General features: G+C 39.9%; 1 protein-coding gene across 1 annotated transcript in view; it reads right to left on the reverse strand.

Moving 5' to 3' along the window:
- Positions 1 to 20,184, reverse strand: part of ST8SIA1 (ST8 alpha-N-acetyl-neuraminide alpha-2,8-sialyltransferase 1) — a 154,573-nt gene that overhangs the window by 95,200 nt on the left and 39,189 nt on the right. The window contains exon 2 of the mRNA XM_030322087.1: positions 3,173 to 3,317. Within this exon, the coding sequence (XP_030177947.1) occupies positions 3,173 to 3,317 (145 nt within the window). The remainder of the gene's footprint in view (positions 1 to 3,172; positions 3,318 to 20,184) is intronic.

Below are 20,184 nucleotides of genomic sequence, written 5' to 3' on the forward strand. Positions count from 1 at the left end.
TGCTTGCTCTCTCTCTCTCTTTCAAAATAAATAAATAAATAAATAAATAAATAAATAAATAAATAAATAAAATTTTTAAAAAAGAAACAACTAATTGTAATCAAGAAGATTCAATATGGCGTCTCAAAGCACACTGGATCTCAATAAGATGCTCCCTGGATCCTCCAGCCTTGATTCAGGACCTGCTAACTTTGCATACCACACATAAGATCTTGTGGTGCATCTTGGCAACAACCACAGCAACAGCAAAAAAACAGTGGATAAAGGTAGGCAAAGGAATAATAACAATTATGATGGATAACACATATGAGCATTTAGGAGAAAAGTATAATATATAATTGAAATTAGCAGAGGGGAGCAGAGGTGGCTCAGTCAGTTAAGGGTCTGACTCTTGATTTTGCCTCAGGTCATGATCTCATGGTTTGTGAGTTTGAGCCCAGCATTGGGCTCTGCGCTGATGGTACAGAGCCTGCTTGGGACTCTCTCTCTTCCTCTTTCTCTCTCTCTCTCTCTCTCTCTCTCTCTCTGCCCCTCCCCTGCTTGTTCTCTCTTAAAATAAATAAACTTTTTAAAAAATTAGCATATTGATATAAAATTATACATCTGAGTTAGAGAGTGAGTGATTTGGCATTATTTTGCTGAAATTCAGGGAAAGAAGCAATGCTTAGTTCAACTGACAAATCGAGCTGAGCCCACTCAGCTGCATTTCTGCTTAACCAGCACACGCAACTTTCTTCCCACTGGAATATGAATGAAGCTTATCAATTAACTGGTAACTTAGCTTCCTGATAACAAAGTAGAACAATTTCACTAAGAAATAATAATGGAGTGAGGGCACAGGGATAAACATCATCCTTTTTATTGATGCAAACTGATCTTCCAGGATTTCTATAAATTAGTAATTTGAGAATCTCAGTAACTTAAAAAAAATCTTCTCGTTGAATTAGTTTAGCCCTTTGTAATGACTGTGCAAACACACAATGATGTAAAGACGTCTGCTTCCTAAAAAAAAAAGCATTTTTCCTTATTATTCAGGGATGGTTTCTTGGTCTTGCAACCAGCATAAAGAGGCACAGAATTCATGCGCACACACTTTAAAAAGCAAATATTTCCTGCTATCTTCCTGCTGCAATTGACAGATAAGATGGGAGGCTAGTTTGTATTTCTTTAATCATCTCCTTTCTTCTAATCTATTTGCTAGCACAAAGTTAGAAGTCAGTTGGGATGACTGAAAGCCCTCATGTATAAAAAGACTATTTTGGATTTCTTTTAAAATTTTTCTATTTGATGAGCTGTTAAAGAAGATTGCTTCCTTATCTTTTTCAATTCATGGCAAGCTGATATCAGGTTTTGTACATAAAGGATACTGTGGATTGGCTTCTTCACCCCTCTTCCATCTTTCTTCTAGCTTCTGGCTGAAGCTTGATTGTTTTAAAAACTGCCTCTCCTGGACTTTGTTGCAACTAATGTTCCAGATGCAAACTAATCTTACCCACTAGATGCACTTGAGGGATATTTGGAAAGAGAAGATGAATCAGAACCCATCTTACTGTTTCTGTCACAGACGGTTGTGACCATGTTAATGGCAATGGCAGCGGCAGCTGGGACCTTCTAATCTCTAAACCACAGTTATGGTGGTAAATTCTTGAACTAAGTAATTGCAGGACCCACCTCTTGACTCCCACTTCTCCATTCTTCTGATGCTTTTTTAAGCACCTAATTTCCAATAAGAAATATCTTTCTGCTAAAAATACCTAGGAAGATTTCCATTCCCTGCCTTAAACCCTGACTAATGCAATTATATCCTTCATTTCGCAGTCTGAAGATGCAATGATATGAACCAGGACAACATTAACACCTAATGTTTACATGTGCTTTGTGGTTTCCAAGTACATGGACATGCATTATCTAAACTGATCCTGACCCCAACTCTGAGGTGTTAGGATAGGTACTACTCTTCCCACTGTACAGATGAGAAAGCTGAGTCTCAGAAGAGTTGGGTGACTTAGCAAGGCCTTTAGGTAGTTAGAAATGGAGAAGAAATTCAATATCACATTTTACGACTCTTAGTCATTTCCTGTGACACTAAGAAGACTCCCAAGGGCAAATAAAGAAGAGAAAGAAAGCACATGGATGATGGCAATATATTCAACTTTCTATTTCCTACTTTAAAAAAACATTTAAAAAAAACTTATCATTAGACACTAAAACCATTAAGTTAGACTAAAACACCTACAGATGAGCTAGCAGATATGGGCTATTTCATAGAGAGTGTGTCTTTGGGTCTGGTAGAGCCTGTGCCTCAGCTTTATGGGATCCCTCCTTTGAAGACTCTTTGCTATTAATACAGATACATGAAAGTTTCAGCCCTGTTTCCCAATTCTCATGGTGAATTCCCTTTCTGCATAATCATCTGGCCAAACCAAGAATAGATTGAAGACTTGGGGGGGGGGGGGCAAGCTTCATTTCTTGATTTCTCCCTAATGGTGGTTTCACCTAAGAACCACCACCACCCTCCTCCAACTAGGGCTCCCTAGAAATAAAGATTTCTCTATTTTTCCCTTTCACTGATACATTTTAGTAAAGCATTTGATTGGAATGCTCAGGAAACAAAGAAGAAAAACCTTACATAAACAAGGCTTCATTTAGACCACTTCAAACGTGGTTGAATTCCTTCTCTCCATTTCCACCACCTCCGCTCCAGAGCAGTGTCTGACCACAGGGTTAAGATCCAAGAGCTCTAAGAAGCAGACTCCTTCTGCTGGGGAGCATATGGTCCCCAGTCCCTGAGAATAATGCCAGTCCTAAGAAAACATTCCAATATTGCAAATCTTCAAGATCATTCCACAGCCAACCTCAAAACACTAGAATTCCACAATTCCTGACTTTGCTTCCTTCTCTGCTTGCTTTCTTCAGTCTCATATGACCCAAATCAGAAGGGCTAGGAAAACTATTACTCTGTAATAGCCTACTTCTGCCCTTCCATGAAAATGTTTTGTGATTTCTTCACCAAAAATGTGACAGCTATAAAGAAAAACATTTATAATGAAGAAGAGAAGAAAGGGGCTGAAAAGAAGGAGATCCGATAAGTGAGGCAAACTCAACGATCTTTTCCCTATGATATCAAGACACACAGGAAACTATATTAAAAGGCAACAAACTCTATACTAACCTGGGGGAAGAGAGAATAAGTTGAATTGTCAATGGTGAATGAGTATAAAAACTCCCCATCATACCACATGCTCTTCCCCATGGGGGAATTCATTTTAGTCATAGCAAAGAGATGGGCGGGGTCACAGCAGTCTTCCATCTGTTTCCTAGGAGAGAAAACAGAGAGAGAAAAGAACAGCAGGTTCAGTGAGCGGCAGACTCATTCACTTGTCATTCCCACAGAGATGTGCAGCCTTACCTCGGTGCCAGCTCACAAAAGCATCTGTGTCTCCAGGGTGATTAGATTACTATTACTTCACTCTCTCAGCCATCAAAATGCATGACTGGAATATTTCAAAATACAAAAAAAAAAAAAAAAAAAAGTTTAAGAAAGAAAATCCATTAGCTTTCAGATGCAGCTAAAATATGTCTGAAGGCAAAAATGATCATTGTAATTGCAGATTTGTTGACTGACTTAAACATCCAGGTCCAGAAAAGATCTGGATGGTCTTTTGGAGACTGTTGGGCTATGGATCTGGAACAGAAATGCATCTTTATGGTGACTTGACATTCGGGGGATTGAGTTCAGCAACAAGGGACTCTACGTGTGCTATATGAAGTAGGGGATGCACACAGTGGCCCCAAAGAGGGTACACTCCCCAAAACTGGAGGCAAAATAAAAGAACAACCCCTGCAGGAAAAACCCTTCTAAATAGAAACAGAATGAGATGAAAGATGTGTTTCAAATGCTGGCAAAGCCACCTGTGTTCTAACCAGAAAATCTAGCTGGTCGTTTCAGCTCTTGTCTGGTCTGACAGCTTAGCAGTACTGGACACAGTGGAGCACTGTGGCCTTTGGGAAGGGATCCCTACTCCCTTAGCATCTGCAACACCAGGGTCTCCTGGGTCACCTCACTTTTCTGGGCTGGTTCGCAGGCTGCTCCTCTGCTGGCCCCTCAGATGGAAGCCCTGTTACCAGTCTACAAGCCAATATTTACTTCCCTCTGCTTAAAAACCTGACAGAAACCAACTCCGTTTACTCCCTGAGCTCTCAGGAGTAAAAGAGCTTATTCCCCAGCCCTACCTTTGGAAGGACCAGTAAAACAAACTGCTAACATAAACCACTTCTGAGTGGTGCTCCCACACAGACCTGCTTGCTCAAACATCTTTGGCCACCACCGTATAGAAGCTTACAGCTGAAAGGGGAAGGTAATGTGGAGTATTTGGGTTCAAATCCCAGCTCTGCCACGTACTTAGTCCGTAACTGGAGAACATCCTGGGATTCGCAACTGGCCTCAGAGATTGTTTCTGAGAATTCACTGAGAATGTCCCTGTGGCACACACAGTACAATTTCAATACATGTTGTTATTACACAGTCCCAACTTCATTGTAGAAATGAATACACAGAGTCGGTGTCCGTGGCCGGCCTCCTCAGCCAGGGCCATGATGCTCTCCCTACCACATGGTGCTTTCTCCAGCACTCTGGTTGGCTTCCTCCTCACCAAGGTTTCCATAGAAAAGACAATGGAGAGGGGCTCAGGAACAAAGCCTTCATCTTAGAAAAGTTGCTAGAATTTGTCTCACCAGCTGTGCCTCTTTCCTTTCCTCCTCCATCATCATTAATTTTTATCAATGTTTCACCACCCAAAAGGTGGCCTGAATGGAGGCAGTCAAGTGCGTGGTGACTTGCCAGCATTTTGTCAAAAGAGCATCCTAAGCATTATATTCAGTCAACATAAACTAGACGGGTTAAGATTATTTTTGGAAATAAGGAGAATTATCATAGGCATAACTCTAAACTTTGTGGGGTGAATAAACTAAACCTTTGAGTCTAGTGTTATATTGCCACTTTTAGTTTTTACAATAACCCTAAGAGATAATTAAGGAAACTATTATTATTACACCCAATTCATATCTGAGGAAATGGGATTATGGCCAGAACAGGACTTGCTCAGGTCACACCAGTAGTCTGAGTTAGGCTTTTCCCTCTGTGTGCTGTCTGCTCAGAACCTTTTTGATTCACCTTTACTTTTTGCTGCCCTGAAGGAATACTTTGTAAACACCAGCCAACCACCTTCAATGTACCCAGTGTCTTTAGAGGTATTTTTCCACTTCATCCTCACAGTGAATGACCTTGAGCTAAATAGCCTTAAGATCCTTTTTTCAGGTATCTATCCTGGGCCACATAACTAGTGGAATGGTAGGGATGGTTTGCTCCCAGTTTTGTTTTGTTTTGTTTTTTGTTTTGTTTTGTTTTGTTTTAACCTCATATCTGGTACATCCAACCAGACCATAGCTCTCCCCTCCAAACCAACTAAACTTGCCATTCAGTACAAAGTGCTACTGGAAATTCAGAGGAAAGATCAGCCACAGCCATATAATAACACCTCATTATGTCTAGAACCTGGCAGTTTATATTTCCCTTTCACATTGGTTTCCTCTTTTCATCCCCAAAAACACCAAGACAGAGTTGATTACATTATCTTAAATTTCTAATGAAACTGAAGCTCAGGCCAAAAGACTTGTTCAAGTTCATCAGGTGAATAAATGTTTGCTTCATTGTTGATAAAATGTGTGTTAGATGGGCTCAAATTTACATCTCCTCCTACAGCATCACCATGGTCAGAGCAATCATACCTTCCATGGGAGAACCAAATACTCAACAGAAAATGAAAGTGTCACAAGTGCACAAATATTTTTTTTTAACTTTTATTTATTTTTGAGATAGAGACAGAGCATGAATGGGGGAGGGTCAGAGAGAGGGAGACACAGAATCCGAAACAGGCTCCAGGCTCTGAGCTGTCAGCACAGAGCCCGACGCGGGGCTCGAACTCACGGACCGCGAGATCATGACCTGAGCCAAAGTCGGCCGCCCAACCGACTGAGCCACCCAGGCGCCCCATAAGTGCACAAATATTTTTAAAAATCCAAGAGCTATAGTAAATTTGTAATATTCATATTGCCATTTGCAATATGGGAGTGGTTTTCCTATCAGGAACTTTCAGACTTTTCCCTTCATGCAGAAAGCCTCCCTATCTTCCTCCCTTGCCATGCCTGTCTCTGGAGGGTGGACAAAAAGCGATCAAAATGTGAAAGTGCATGCACTCTCCAGGCCTGAGAGGGTGCCACTAGCTCACCAGCTAACACTGGTTATAACAGCAGCTGCAGCAACAACAGTGGTAGAAACAGTAAGTACAACCAGCAATAGTAATAGTAGCCACAGTAGTAATGACTTTTACCGAGTTCTCACGTGACACTGTGCTGAGTGCTCGGGATATAAAATTGAATTAAAAATCAGACCCGTCTTCAGAGAACATGCACAAGAGGTGGCAACCAACAAGCAAGTCACTACTTATGAAGGCAGGTGGGTGTAACTGGCACCACTACAGATGTGCACAGATGGCTGAGGCTGTTCAGAAGGAGGAGTACCTGGGGGCACCTGGGTGGCTCAGTCAGTTAAGCATCTGACTCTTGATTCCACTGCAGGTCATGATCTCGCAGTTTGTGAGTTCAATCCTCGTGTCAGGCTCTGTGCTAACAGCATGGAGCCTGCTTGGGATTCTCTCTCCTTTTCTCTCTCTGCCCCTCCTCTCTCTCTCTCTCTCTCTCTCTCTCTGTCTCTCTCTAAATAAACAAATAAATAAACATAAAAAAATTTAATAAATAAAGAGAAGAGCATGAAGTCACACTCAGAGTTCCAGAACGAATTTCCTGCTCTGAGATTTCCAGCACTGGAGGAGCTGGCAGGAAGAAGGAAGCAACTCGTCTGAGCAGGGGAGCAGCTATAGAGATATGAGACAGCAAGATGCATTCCTTCATCAGAGTATACAACACAAACATTAACTCCACTACCTCTAAGAAATAGTTGACAGTTGAATATTGAATTTTACCTCCATCCAACCTGCAGGTGATCCTGGAAAGAAGACATACACCAGCTTTTAGAATTTTTAGCAAATTTGGTTCCCATCCCCTTTCTCATGTTTTGCATGGATGCTCCTTAGTATTTGCTTCTGTTTTGCCACAGACAATAAAGTCACAGGGACAAAAAAGCAAAAGTAAATCCATTTTTATGTTCAAGTTTAAATTTGCAGATTATTAAGTTTTGGTTGAGTGTAAGTTGAGTAGTGCAGCCAAAATTTAAATGCTTTTTATTATTCTAGCTCAAGCTTCAGCTGAGTTCATAGCAAATGATTCCAAGTTGCATCATGAAGGTAAATATGAAGCCCGGGAACCACCTGCTAAAAACTCACTCAGGTTCTCATGCCTCCTCATGAAAGCCATGCATATCAACTACACCAAGAAGACCACATTCACTTATTGTGTCTATTGAACAGGAAGACTGCGGTTCTGGGGAAACTCAACAGAAGAATAAGGGTGAAAACCCACCCACTCAGTTAATAATGCCCAGTACCAAAATGAACCTTGCTGAGACTCTCTCAGATGCCACATTTAACACTTTAGGCACCAGAGATAAGAAGGCTGGGAAGCTGTCACTCCAATGACTGTCCCTACTAGGCCCCTTCCAAAGAGTGACTGCATTTGAGAAAGTAGGGATGAGAGTTCTACTACTGTTTCACTGTTTGGCTAAAATCTGCTGCTACACTTCAGCTTTATATTCAGCTAGCTATTCAAAGGCTGAATAGTCAAGTAGTCAAGCATCCAATTCAATGCCATTTCGGCATCCCTGAATGTGTGTGTGTGGCATCACCATCGTACCTAAACAGGGTATTGATGTGAGCAACACACACAGAAGTGTCATTAGAGTTTATTGTTTATAAATAAATATGCAGTTTAAAATTCTGATAAGCAAAAGGTACAGCTGAGGGAATACAGTCAATGGTATAATAGCATACAATTGACAAGAGACGGTAGCTACACTTGTGGTGATCATACCATAACATACAGAGTTGCTGAATCGCCACGTTGTACACCCAAAACTAATGTAACATTGCATGTCAATTATACTGAAATAAAAAAATAAAAACAAGGGGCCCCTGGGTGGCTCAGTGAGTTAAGTGTCCAACTCTTGATTTCAGCTCATGTTATGATGTCACAATCGTGAGATCAAGCTCCACTTCAGGCTCCAAGATGGGCATGGAGCCTACCTAAGATTCTCTCTTCCCTTCTCCCTCTGCTCTTCCCCCGGTCATGCTCTCTCCCCCTCTCTCTAAAAAAAATAAAAATTAAAAAAAATGTAGTAAATAAAATTCTGATGAGCAATTTAGTAGTAACCAGAGTGAAAATCTCTTTATTTGTTTTAAAATTTTTTTTAACATTTATTTATTTTTTGACAGACAGAGAGAGACAGAGCATGTAGGGGGGAGGGTCAGAGAGAGAGAGGGAGACACAGAATCCGAAGCAGGCTCCAGGCTCTGAGTTGTCAGCACAGAGCCTGATGCAGAGCTCAAACTCACAAACCATGAGATCATTACCGAACCGAAGTCAGATGCTTAACCAAATGAGCCGCCCAGGCACCCCTCTTTATTTGCTTTAAAAGTTGAAATTCTATCAGTCAGGTGAAATTTAAATGTATCTTCATTACTGTAAGAATAAAATGCTGTGATAATAAATTAATTGTGAAAGTTATTAATTTATGCACCTTGAAATTATGAAGGATTATTGACTACATAGGAGAGCAAACTGTCAGTGAAAGGATATGTTAAGAGAAAGTATGTTTGGAAGATAACTTCAGGAAAAATACTATACCATTTTTCAGCCAACAAATCTTGATGAAATTTTAAATAATAATGTAATGCAGAGTAAAAGTTGAGATTACATGATAATTCAAATCTTTGTAGAATAGTTGATGTGCTAACATTCAAAATATTAAACTAATCTTTAAGAGCTACATGTAATTTTCAGTTAATTCCACTTCAAAAATGAGTTATTCAAGAAAAAAATCCTAGTTGGGAACTCTTTGTATCTTATTATGAGGTATTAATGTCAAATCTGCCCCTATAAAATTCCATGAGAAAGAAAAAGTCCAAACTAACATCATGAGAAATCATCATGACCCAGTCATGACAGAGAATTCTTCATATCCCTCTTACCGTTTTCTTCTATTACATATAAATACATAACACTATTTATATGTTATATGTTTAAAGTTTTGATTGTCTGTCTCCCCAAGTCCCAGAATGTAAACTCCATGGGGGAGGTGGGGGGAGACTATCATCTTCATGATGTTGTATCCCCATCTCCCGAAATGATGGCTAATACACTGAAAAGATGCTTAATAAATGTTGATTGAATGAATAAAAAAAAGTAGGGAGAGAAGAAGAAAATGTTAGAGAAACTAGAGAATCTCAATGCACGTTTTGTTCTCACTAGCCAAAATTCAAATTGAAATCAATTCCTTATGGTTTTAGTCTATGGAGACCAAAAAAACAAAAGCTTGTCAAAATAATTGGTATAGACTGGTAAACATTTCTCAATAATAACAGGTCCAATATTTCTGAGATGTGCTGAGTGGTGAATCCCAAGTTCCTTACACTGTGCACTAAATGTTAGTCTGATTAAATTAAGTGTCCCTTTAGGATTGCTGACCTGCCACACAGGAACCACAAGAGCAGCACACCAGTTGATGGTGCTGATAAATTCTGTTTTCCTTCATGATAGTGTCGAACTTTCAAAATTTGACTTTTAAAATATTTGATAAGGTTTCCGATTTAATCTTGTCTTCAGAAAGTGCCTTCTGTTCTAGTGCTATCTGATTTCAGCCAATTATTGATTTTAACATCTGGCTTTTGGCCAAAAATGTATCCAATGCATTTTCTCCAGACAGCTAAATCAATAGTCCTTATTGTAAACTGTCCTGAGTCGGGTTCCTAAAATTCCTTTTAGACTATTATATGTTAACTCTTTGCGTTAGTGTCACAGAGCCTCAGATTCTTGGTTGAATATGTGCTCAAGTTCCACATCAGAGGATGGTTTTGAAATTGAGATTATAGGGGCAGCTGGGTGGCTCAGTTGATTAAGCAACCGACTCTTCATTTTGGTATATCAAGCTCATGATCTCAAGGTCGTGAGATCGAGCCCCACATTGGGCTCTGCACTGGGTGTGGAGCCAGCTTAAAATGTTCTTGCTCCCTCTCCTTCTGTTCCTCCCCTGCTCACACTCTCTCCTCTCTCTCTCTCAAAAACAAAAATTGAGATTATATACATTTTTGTGTATACATATATATATTTCATATACTTAAATGTATATAGCAGTTAGCACATTTCATGGTTTCAATAAGTATTCATTTTATTATCCTTCATAGTTAGGAACCATAATACTCAGCTTGCCTCACACGATCCTAGGTTGATTGTTTTCCAGATATAATTATTTATGGTTACCTCCCTTCCATTCCTAAGCATGTCCATATTTGGATGATAAGTTATATGTTCACTCTATTAAGACTAGAAGCTAGGGGTGCCTGGGTGGCTCAGTCGGTTAAGTGTCCAACTTCGGCTCAGGTCATGATCTCTCACAGTTCGTGGATCTGAGCCTCGTGTCAGGCTCTGTGCTGACAGCTCAGAGCCTGGAGCCTGCTTCAGATTCTGTCTCTCCCTCTCTCTCTGCCTCTCCCCCACTTGTGCTCTCTCTCTCCCTCTCTCTCTCTCTCTCTCTCAAAAATAGATAAACATTAAAAAAAAATTTTAAAGGCTAGAAGCTAAACAGCATCAAATAAAAAGAGAGCTTTTCTTTAAGTGAAAAATCTGGTGACCTACAGAAATCTGGTATTCTAAGTAAGTAAATGGCAGATTTCACAACGATTATGGAAAGGACGGTTTGAGCCATCATAAAACTTTCCCCCACCCCCCAAATTAAAGGAATCTTTGTCTTAAATTATCTGTTTTGAACCAAATTTAAAAGTCAGGAGTCACTGTGACGGAAGGGTCCAGGACACAGAACAAGAACCTGTAGCAGTCAGTTGCTCTGAAGTGGACAAGCAGCAGAGCCTTGCCCACATCAGGAGGGGGAAGCAAGTGTGGACAGCCCCCTCTCTGGGACAAAGGCATGTTCACATCATGGTCCCTGCAACAGCTGTTATCATTGACCTAAGAGATTCAAAAAACACACTCAATATATGGTAGGGATTTGTATTCATCTTATTTTTCTGTACAAATTGTCTTGAATGGTGTGGAGGAGAAATACTTTCATTAGGTTATTGCTTAAAATAATGTTTTCTACTGATATAATAAAAAGTCTCTTCAAAGACCAATCTTGTAGATAATTTGCCAGGGTGACAAAAACAGAGAAAAACAGCTCTTGTGTACCACTTAAGACAGCAAATAATCTTTTATTTAGCAGCATTTTATTCTTCACATTTGAAATGACTGCGTAATAAAAGAAAAGTGTTCCAAAGAAAGTCAGATTACTGCCATGTGTAATTTGCATTTCTCTAAAACAGGAAGAGCACACTTAAAGGAAGAACTTTTAAAACAAATATTTCAAAGATGATCTGGTTTTCCCTAATATGTTTGTTTTGTAATGTACTTAACATGTACACATCATTATTTGAATTAAAAAAACATCAATTTTTTCCAGGAAGATTTCAATAAATGCTTTTCATCAGTCTTCCTACTTATGTTTACTTGTCTATATAGCTAGAAAGATTCTAATATATTTTGAGAATCATCTGTTTGCTGCTTACTGAAGTAACTGGGCTCCTTTGGATAGCAGGCATTATTTGATTCACTCAACAAATATTTACTGAGTACTTTCTATGTGTCCAGTGTTATTCTAGGCACTAAGGACAGATTGGGGAGTGGGGACAGGGAATACCTTGCCCTCTCAAATTCTAATGAAGAAGTCAGACAAACAAGATAAAATATGTCTTATCAACAGGAGGCCGAGTAAGTCCTCACTAGGTGACAACTGAGTAAAGACCAGAAGGAGGTGAGGATGTAAGCCATGTGGATATGTGGGGAAAGAGCATTCAGGTAGAGCCAACAGCAAGTACAAAGGTCTTCAGGCAGGAGTATCTGGTATATTCAAACAACATGCAGGAAACCAGTGAAGCTGGAAGAGAGCATGGGGTTGACATGTCAGGGGGAGAGGATCATGTAAGGTTGTGTCTCTGTGGTTTTTACCCTCACCACCAACCTTCTTGTGGCACCGAGAACAGATCCTTGAGAGTAAATCCAATTCCGAAACCATACAAAGACATTTGGATTTTCCTGAAGTTGTCATGGAGGGGGCAGGGTCACCACACCACAGAAACTTCATATATTTTCCAGCGGATGCCTGTCTCTCCCCAGACACAATCCTATCCCTCCCTCTCACCATACCCCAGCCACCCTCTCTCCATCACATCTCTCTCTTACCCAGAGCAATTTCACCCGTGGGCTCTTCAGTTTTCACTCCTCTCTAATCATTATACATTATACACTACACAAACCATTATACATACCCTTTTCAGATATTTTTCCTCTTTTGAAAAATGTAGAGATTTGAAAGACAAAGATATTTTCTTGTTACATATGTTTAATCTTTATGAATAAAATTATTTCTCTCTTACTCTATTAACAGGATCACAGCAAAATAGCTAAGTGAATATGCACCAAATTTGGATGGTATGTTTTCAGTGGCCTGAAGTCTAAAAGGAGAAATATAATAATTCACTTTTGGGGGGCTGGGAAGGAGCATAGGAAGGGACAGGTGTGTGTCCACTCAGGATGGTAGCTGGGCAGTTGTCCAGAAGAACACAGGGTTCTGAAAATGAGGTTCAGATCAGAGATGCCAGTCCACACATAAACTTCTATACTCACTGAGTTTTAAACTTGCGCAAGGAGAAAATGCCCCAGATTACAGATTAAACTGATTTATAATTGGTCTGTATCTCTAATGTACAGATTTACACAGCAGGGTGGAATGCAGCAGGGATTTCTTTATGTAATCATGGTCAATGGTGCTCAACTGCACTAGGAAGCCAGACATTATGTATTAAATATAAGAACTCTATTCAGAAACATCTTTTCTTGTTCTAATGACACCTAAGTCATTATTTCTGTGAAAGATGAGCAGACGTTATTGGAAGGCAAAGCAAATGAAAAGGAGACACAGGCAACAGAAACTGCTTATAAGTTTACCAAATTATACAGAATTTTCTAAACTTGGGAGCGAAATCAACAAATGTTAAGATAACCAGGGGAACAGTAAACTCTAGAGGGTGAAGTTCAGGAGTCAAGCTCCCTGAATTCACCTCAGCTCTGCTTGCCTACTAGATGCAGGACTGGAGCATTTGTCCTGACATTTTTCTAGACTGTAATTGTCTCTTTTTATGACTTATGGCACACACTTCTGTTATTTCTCTGAGTAACTGTGCCAGTATTTGAACAGATTCAAATTTATTTTCTGAGAAAAATTTTGGCTTTGTGCTATGACCCATTTCCACAGGATGGAAGTTTGTGTAACAACACAAGCCAGGGATTCTCAATTTTCTTAACAGAATATTAACGGTGCCACCTCCTTCTCTAAAACATATGGGTCTTACTTTGCTCAGCACAGAATATAAGCATTTCAGGTTGTCAACAACCTTTGACTATCATCTAGTTCCCATCAACTATGTTGTAAAAAGAATGAGTATTTGGGAGAGATGAGTATTTGAGAGATGAGTATTTGAGAGATATGTTTGTTAACTGATTTTCTACAAGGAGCTAGATTCTTTATATTCTTTCTCTACATCAAGTCAAGTGACGAGAAAGTCAGCTATTCGCGTTACATAAAGTAACTATTTTCAAATATCCTATAACCTTTCATAAATGAGGACAAAGAGATTTTCCAGATCAAACGTTGTCTCCTCACCACCAGCATATTGTGAAAACAATCAGGCAGGCATTTTCATCGCATCCATCCATTACTCCTCACCTTGTTGCTATGTTCACTACATTTGTATTTAGTTTTCTATTGTTTTGTGAATATCATTGACCCCCATAAGGACAGAAAAGTACAGAGGTATTGAGAGAGGTGACAGCAACAATTCAGGAGAAGTGTAGGCTTGGAAATGGAAACAAAAGTAGAGATGATTTTTTAAAACTGAAAGCAATGAGAGAATAAAGGATATTACAAGTATAGATGAGATGAGTCATTTGACAAAGAGCGAATAAAGAAAGAAACAACAATTGGCAAAAGAGAAAGAAAATAATAGATGAAATGGAATTTTTTTTAGTTTGTGGATAAAGGATAAGCAGGGGCTGAAAAGTAGAGACCAAATAAACCTACTATGATATATTCAGGGCTTAGGGGTTAACAAGAGTGCATCCAACTGGCAAAGTCAGAAATGTGTGACTCAATGCCAAAGAAGAAGCACAGATGTCAAATGTCTACTAACCCCATGATAGTTTAGGGTAATAGTAAGGCATTCTGAAAGAGATGTTCAACTGCTGCTGATGAAAATGTGCCGCAAGCCAGGGATGCTTGCCTTCGTTCAAGACCACTCTGAACCTACCCATTAGAGGGTACCAGGGCAAGTGTTTAGGGATGACCTACTAAGGAATCCTTCACAATGTCTGAGGAGATCATGAAGGAAAGTGCTTGGGGCCTCAAAATCCTTCAATGAATACAAATTTCTCCAATACATTTGGAGAAAACATACTGAATTGGCTATAAAACAAAAAGCAGAGGGACAGACCAACACTATTTGGTAGAAATGTACTGGGGAACAAAGGGTTAAAAACTGGTCATTTTGGACTTAAAAACACTTTTGGAACTGTAATCCATGTGAAAATTGAGACATCTCTCACTTAATTAACCATTCTGCAGAAATACCTTCACCAAGTTACATTACAAAGTTATGCTTTTTTTCGAGGGTCAATATAAGAAAGAGCTACATCAAGAATAACATTTGATTTTCTGTAAAACTGAAGTTGAAGATAATGTCTATTATGTTCCTATGATCTTGTTCATCTACATAACTTCTTCCTTGAATTTAGTGTCAGGAAGATTTTTTTTCTAATTACATAAAAATGTATGCTTCCAGGGGTGCGTGGGTGGCTCAGTCAGTTGAGCATCTGACTCTTGATTTCAGCTCAGGTCATGATCTCGTGGTTCCAGAGTTTGAGCCCCACACTGGGCTCTGCTCTGACACTGCAGGGCCGCTTAGGATTCTCTCTCTCTCCCTCTCTCTCTCTCTCAAATAAATAATAAAATTAAAATTAAAGTAAATTTGGGGCGCCTGGGTGGTTCAGTTGGTTAAACGTCTGCCTTCAGCTTGGGTCATGATCTTGTAGTTTGTGAGTTCGAGCCCCACATCGGACTCTGTGATGACCACTCAGAGTCTGGAGCCTGTTTCGGATTCTTTGTCTCCCTCTCTCTCTGCCCCTCCCCAGCTTGTGTTCTGTCTCTCTCTCTCTCTGTCAAAAATAAATAAACATTAAAAAAATTTTTTTAAATGTATGCTTCCACTTACCAAAGAATGAGAGTTATTTTGACCCATTGAGAGGTACTTTGGTCTGAATCATCAGAATGTTCAGTTTTAACACAATATCAGCCTGAAATCCATGGACTGTCAACCTTTTCCTCTTTATAAATGATTACTTTTGAAATTTTAGTGTATCTTTTTTTTTATTTTAGAAATTTGTAACTTTAAAATGTTATTTTAGAAATTTTCAAAAATACAAATTAGAAAAATAGGCAAAAATAAATATAACAGATAATTCCTCCACACAGAGGTAACCAGTGTTAACAGATTGTTTTTTGTGCATTTTTCCTATGAATTAATTCAACTATTTCCTTAGTAAATATTCAACAAATATTTATTGAGTACCTAGTATATGTCAGATACAATCCCAGAAACCCAAGATACTAAACAAGATATAGCACTAAACAAGATGGGTTCAGTGCTCACCCTCTTAAAGTGGGAATTTAATCTATTTATAGTTTATTGATGCTACAAACAACTCTGTGGTAAATATTCTCATGCTTAGATTTGTGGACACACCCACAATTGTTTTCCTGGGATAAATTTTTTAAAGTATTTCCTGAATTAAAGGGTATATACTAATAGCGTTCTCTTGCTCAAAAAAGATGTTACACACCATCTTTTTAAAAATCTTTATTTTTAGCAAAGCAAAGTATGTACAGAGTTTAAAGTACTCTAAGGCAACAAAAACAAGAGTTCTCTTTCATATTCCCCACCCCCATATCTAGACCAAAAAGGCTATAGTTTTCATATTTTGATCATTATTCAAATACTATTTTTATTTTCCAATTTTTTATACTATCGTATGGCTTACTACTAGGGAAGATGAAGATATCATTTTCTAATCCTACCCCAAATGGACATACACAGACTTTTCTTCACCCCACATTCCTTACAGAATTACATAAAAATTTTCAGTTAAAGCAGTATTATTATAGCATTATGAATCTCTAAGTATAATTTAAGAGCTGAGTCCTGCAGTATATGATCACTCAATTTTCTTTCTTACGGACTTTTTAAATTTTGCTCTTCCTGGAGTTAGTGATTGCCTAACTTTTTTCATTTGCTTCATGTATCATGTACCTTCCAATAATTCCCCTTCTAATTCTTCAAAGAACTATAACATTTTCTCAGCGTGGTCAAATACATCAGGAAGTCAATCTGTTCCATTTTTTTCTTGGAAACATCTCTTCCAGAGCCTTGTGCCATTTCCTCTCCAGCATGGATAAACACTGGTCATCTTGGGAATTGCATTCACCTCTTCTCTGCCTACTATTACCCAGTTTCCTTTATCCATTTTTTCCCTTTGTTGTTACTTCCTCATTGTAGTGTAGCATATACTCTCTTTCCCTCTTGAGAAAATGTGAAAGCAAAATACATTTTATGAGCCTTTGAATATTGAAAACAATTCTTAGTTTGGCTGGGTACAATATCATAGTTCAGAAATAATTTTTTTTTCAGATTTGAAGGTGTTACCCATTGTTTCCTAGCTTCCACTATTTTAGTTGAGAAATCTAGTATCATTCATATCTAATCATTTTATTTTAATCATTTCTCATCTTTGAAAGATTTTAAGACCTTAAATGAGGGATTCTGAAATTTCACAATGATATGCATTTAGATAGGTCTTTTTGCATTTATTTTGCCGGACACTTGGTGGTCCCTTGCAACCACGAATAGATCCTTCAGTTCTGGAAACAGCCTTCTGTTATTTCTTTAATAACGTCTACCCTCCCTTTCTTTTATATTTCTCTTCCTGGAATTCCTATTATTCAGACTTCTCATCTTTTTTTTTTCCATTTTTCACTTCCTTATTTTTCTTTTCTACTTTTGGGGGAATGATTTCCTAAACACTGTATTACAAATTCATCTACTGATCTTTTAATCACCACATTTTTGAGGGAGACAGGAAGATGGTGGCGTAGGAGGACGCTGGGCTCACCGCGCGTCCTGCTGATCACTTAGATTCCACCTACACCTGCCTAAATAACCCAGAAAACCGCCAGAGGATTAGCAGAACGGAGTCACCGGACCCAAGTGCAGACGAGAGGCCCACGGAAGAGGGTAGGAAGGGCGGCGAGGCGGTGCGCGCTCCACGGACTGGCGGGAGGGAGCCGGGGCGGAGGGGCGGCTCGCCAGCCAAGCAGAGCCCCCGAGTCCAGCTTGCAAAAGCGGAGGGGCCTGACGGACTGTGTTCTGACAGCAAGCGCGACTTAGCGTCTGGGAGGTCATAAGTTAACAGCTCTGCTCGGAAAGCGGGAAGGCTGGAGGACAAAGGGAGGGTGAGCTGCGGAGCCCCCGGACGACAGAGCTCAGTTTGGCGGGGAACAAAGGCGCTCGCCAGTGCCATCTCCCCCGCCCATCCCCCAGCCAAAATCCCAAAGGGAACCGGTTCCGGCCAGGGAAATTGCTCGCTCCGCGCAAACACCCAACTCTGTGCTTCTGCGGAGCCAAACCTCCGGCAGCGGATCTGACTCCCTCCGGCTGCCACAGGGCCCCTCCTGAAGTGGATCACCTAAGGAGAAGCTAGCTAAGCCTGCCCCCCCTGCCGCCGTGCACCTTGCCTACCCACCCCAGCTAATACGCCAGATCCCCAGCACCACAAGCCTGGCAGTGTGCAAGTAGCCCAGACGGGCCACACCACCCCACAGGGAATCCCGCCCCTAGGAGAGGGGAAGAGAAGGCACACACCAGTCTGACTGTGGCCCCAGCGGTGGGCTGGGGGCAGACATCAGGTCTGACTGCGGCCCCGCCCACCAACTCCAGTTATACACCACAGCACAGGGGAAGTGCCCTGCAGGTCCTCACCACTCCAGGGACTATCCAAAATGACCAAACGGAAGAATTCCCCCCAGAAGAATCTCCAGGAAATAACAACAGCTAATGATCTGATCAAAAAGGATTTAAATAATATAACAGAAAGTGAATTTAGAATAATAGTCATAAAATTAATCGCTGGGCTGGAAAACAGTATACAGGACAGCAGAGAATCTCTTGCTACAGAGATCAAGGGACTAAGGAACAGTCACGAGGAGCTGAAAAACGCTTTAAAGGAAATGCAAAACAAATGCAAACCACCACAGCTCGGATGGAAGAGGCAGAGGAGAGAATAGGTGAACTAGAAGATAAAGTTATGGAAAAAGAGGAAGCTGAGAAAAAGAGAGATAAAAAAATCCAGGAGTATGAGGGGAAAATTAGAGAACTAAGTGATACACTAAAAAGAAATAATATACGCATAATTGGTATCCCAGAGGAGGAAGAGAGAGGGAAAGGTGCTGAAGGGGTACTTGAAGAAATAATAGCTGAGAACTTCCCTGAACTGGGGAAGGAAAAAGGCATTGAAATCCAAGAGGCACAGAGAACTCCCTTCAGACGTAACTTGAATCGATCTTCTGCACGACATATCATAGTGAAACTGGCAAAATACAAGGATAAAGAGAAAATTCTGAAAGCAGCAAGGGGTAAACGTGCCCTCACATATAAAGGGAGACCTATAAGAATCGTGACTGATCTCTCTTTTGAAACTTGGCAGACCAGAAAGAACTGGCACGAGATTTTCAGTGTGCTAGACAGAAAAAATATGCAGCCGAGAATCCTTTATCCAGCAAGTCTGTCATTTAGAATAGAAGGAGAGATAAAGGTCTTCCCAAACAAACAAAAACTGAAGGAATTTGTCACCACTAAACCAGCCCTACAAGAGATCCTAAGGGGGACCCTGTGAGACAAAGTACCAGAGACATCACTGCAAGCATAAAACATACAGACATCACAATGACTCTAAACCTGTATCTTTCTATAATAACACTGAATGTAAATGGATTAAATGCGCCAACCAAAAGACATAGGGTATCAGAATGGATAAAAAAAAAGACCCATCTATTTGCTGTCTACAAGAGACTCATTTTAGACCTGAGGACACCTTTAGATTGAGAGTGAGGGGATGGAGAACTATTTATCATGCTACTGGAAGCCAAAAGAAAGCTGGAGTAGCCATACTTATATCAGACAAACTAGACTTTAAATTAAAGGCTGTAACAAGAGATGAAGAAGGACATTATATAATAGTTACAGGGTCTATCCATCAGGAAGAGCTAACAATTATAAATGTCTATGCGCCGAATACCGGAGCCCCCAAGTATATAAAACAATTACTCATAAACAGAAGCAACCTTATTGATAAGAATGTGGTAATTGCAGGGGACTTTAACACCCCACTTACAGAAATGGATAGATCATCTAGACACACGGTCAATAAAGAAACAAGGGCCCTGAATGAGACATTGGATCAGATGGACTTGACAGATATATTTAGAACTCTGCATCCCAAAGCAACAGAATATACTTTCTTCTCGAGTGCACATGGAACATTCTCCAAGATAGATCATATACTGGGTCACAAAACAGCCCTTCATAAGTTTACAAGAATTGAAATTATACCATGCATACTTTCAGACCACAATGCTATGAAGCTTGAAATCAACCACAGGAAAAAGTCTGGAAAGCCTCCAAAAGCGTGGAGGTTAAAGAACACCCTACTAACGAATGAGTGGGTCAACCAGGCAATTAGAGAAGAAATTAAAAAATAGATGGAAACAAACGAAAATGAAAATACAACAATCCAAACGCT

Source organism: Lynx canadensis, chromosome B4, assembly GCF_007474595.2.
Source record: "Lynx canadensis isolate LIC74 chromosome B4, mLynCan4.pri.v2, whole genome shotgun sequence".
Taxonomy (NCBI): Eukaryota; Metazoa; Chordata; class Mammalia; order Carnivora; family Felidae; genus Lynx; species Lynx canadensis.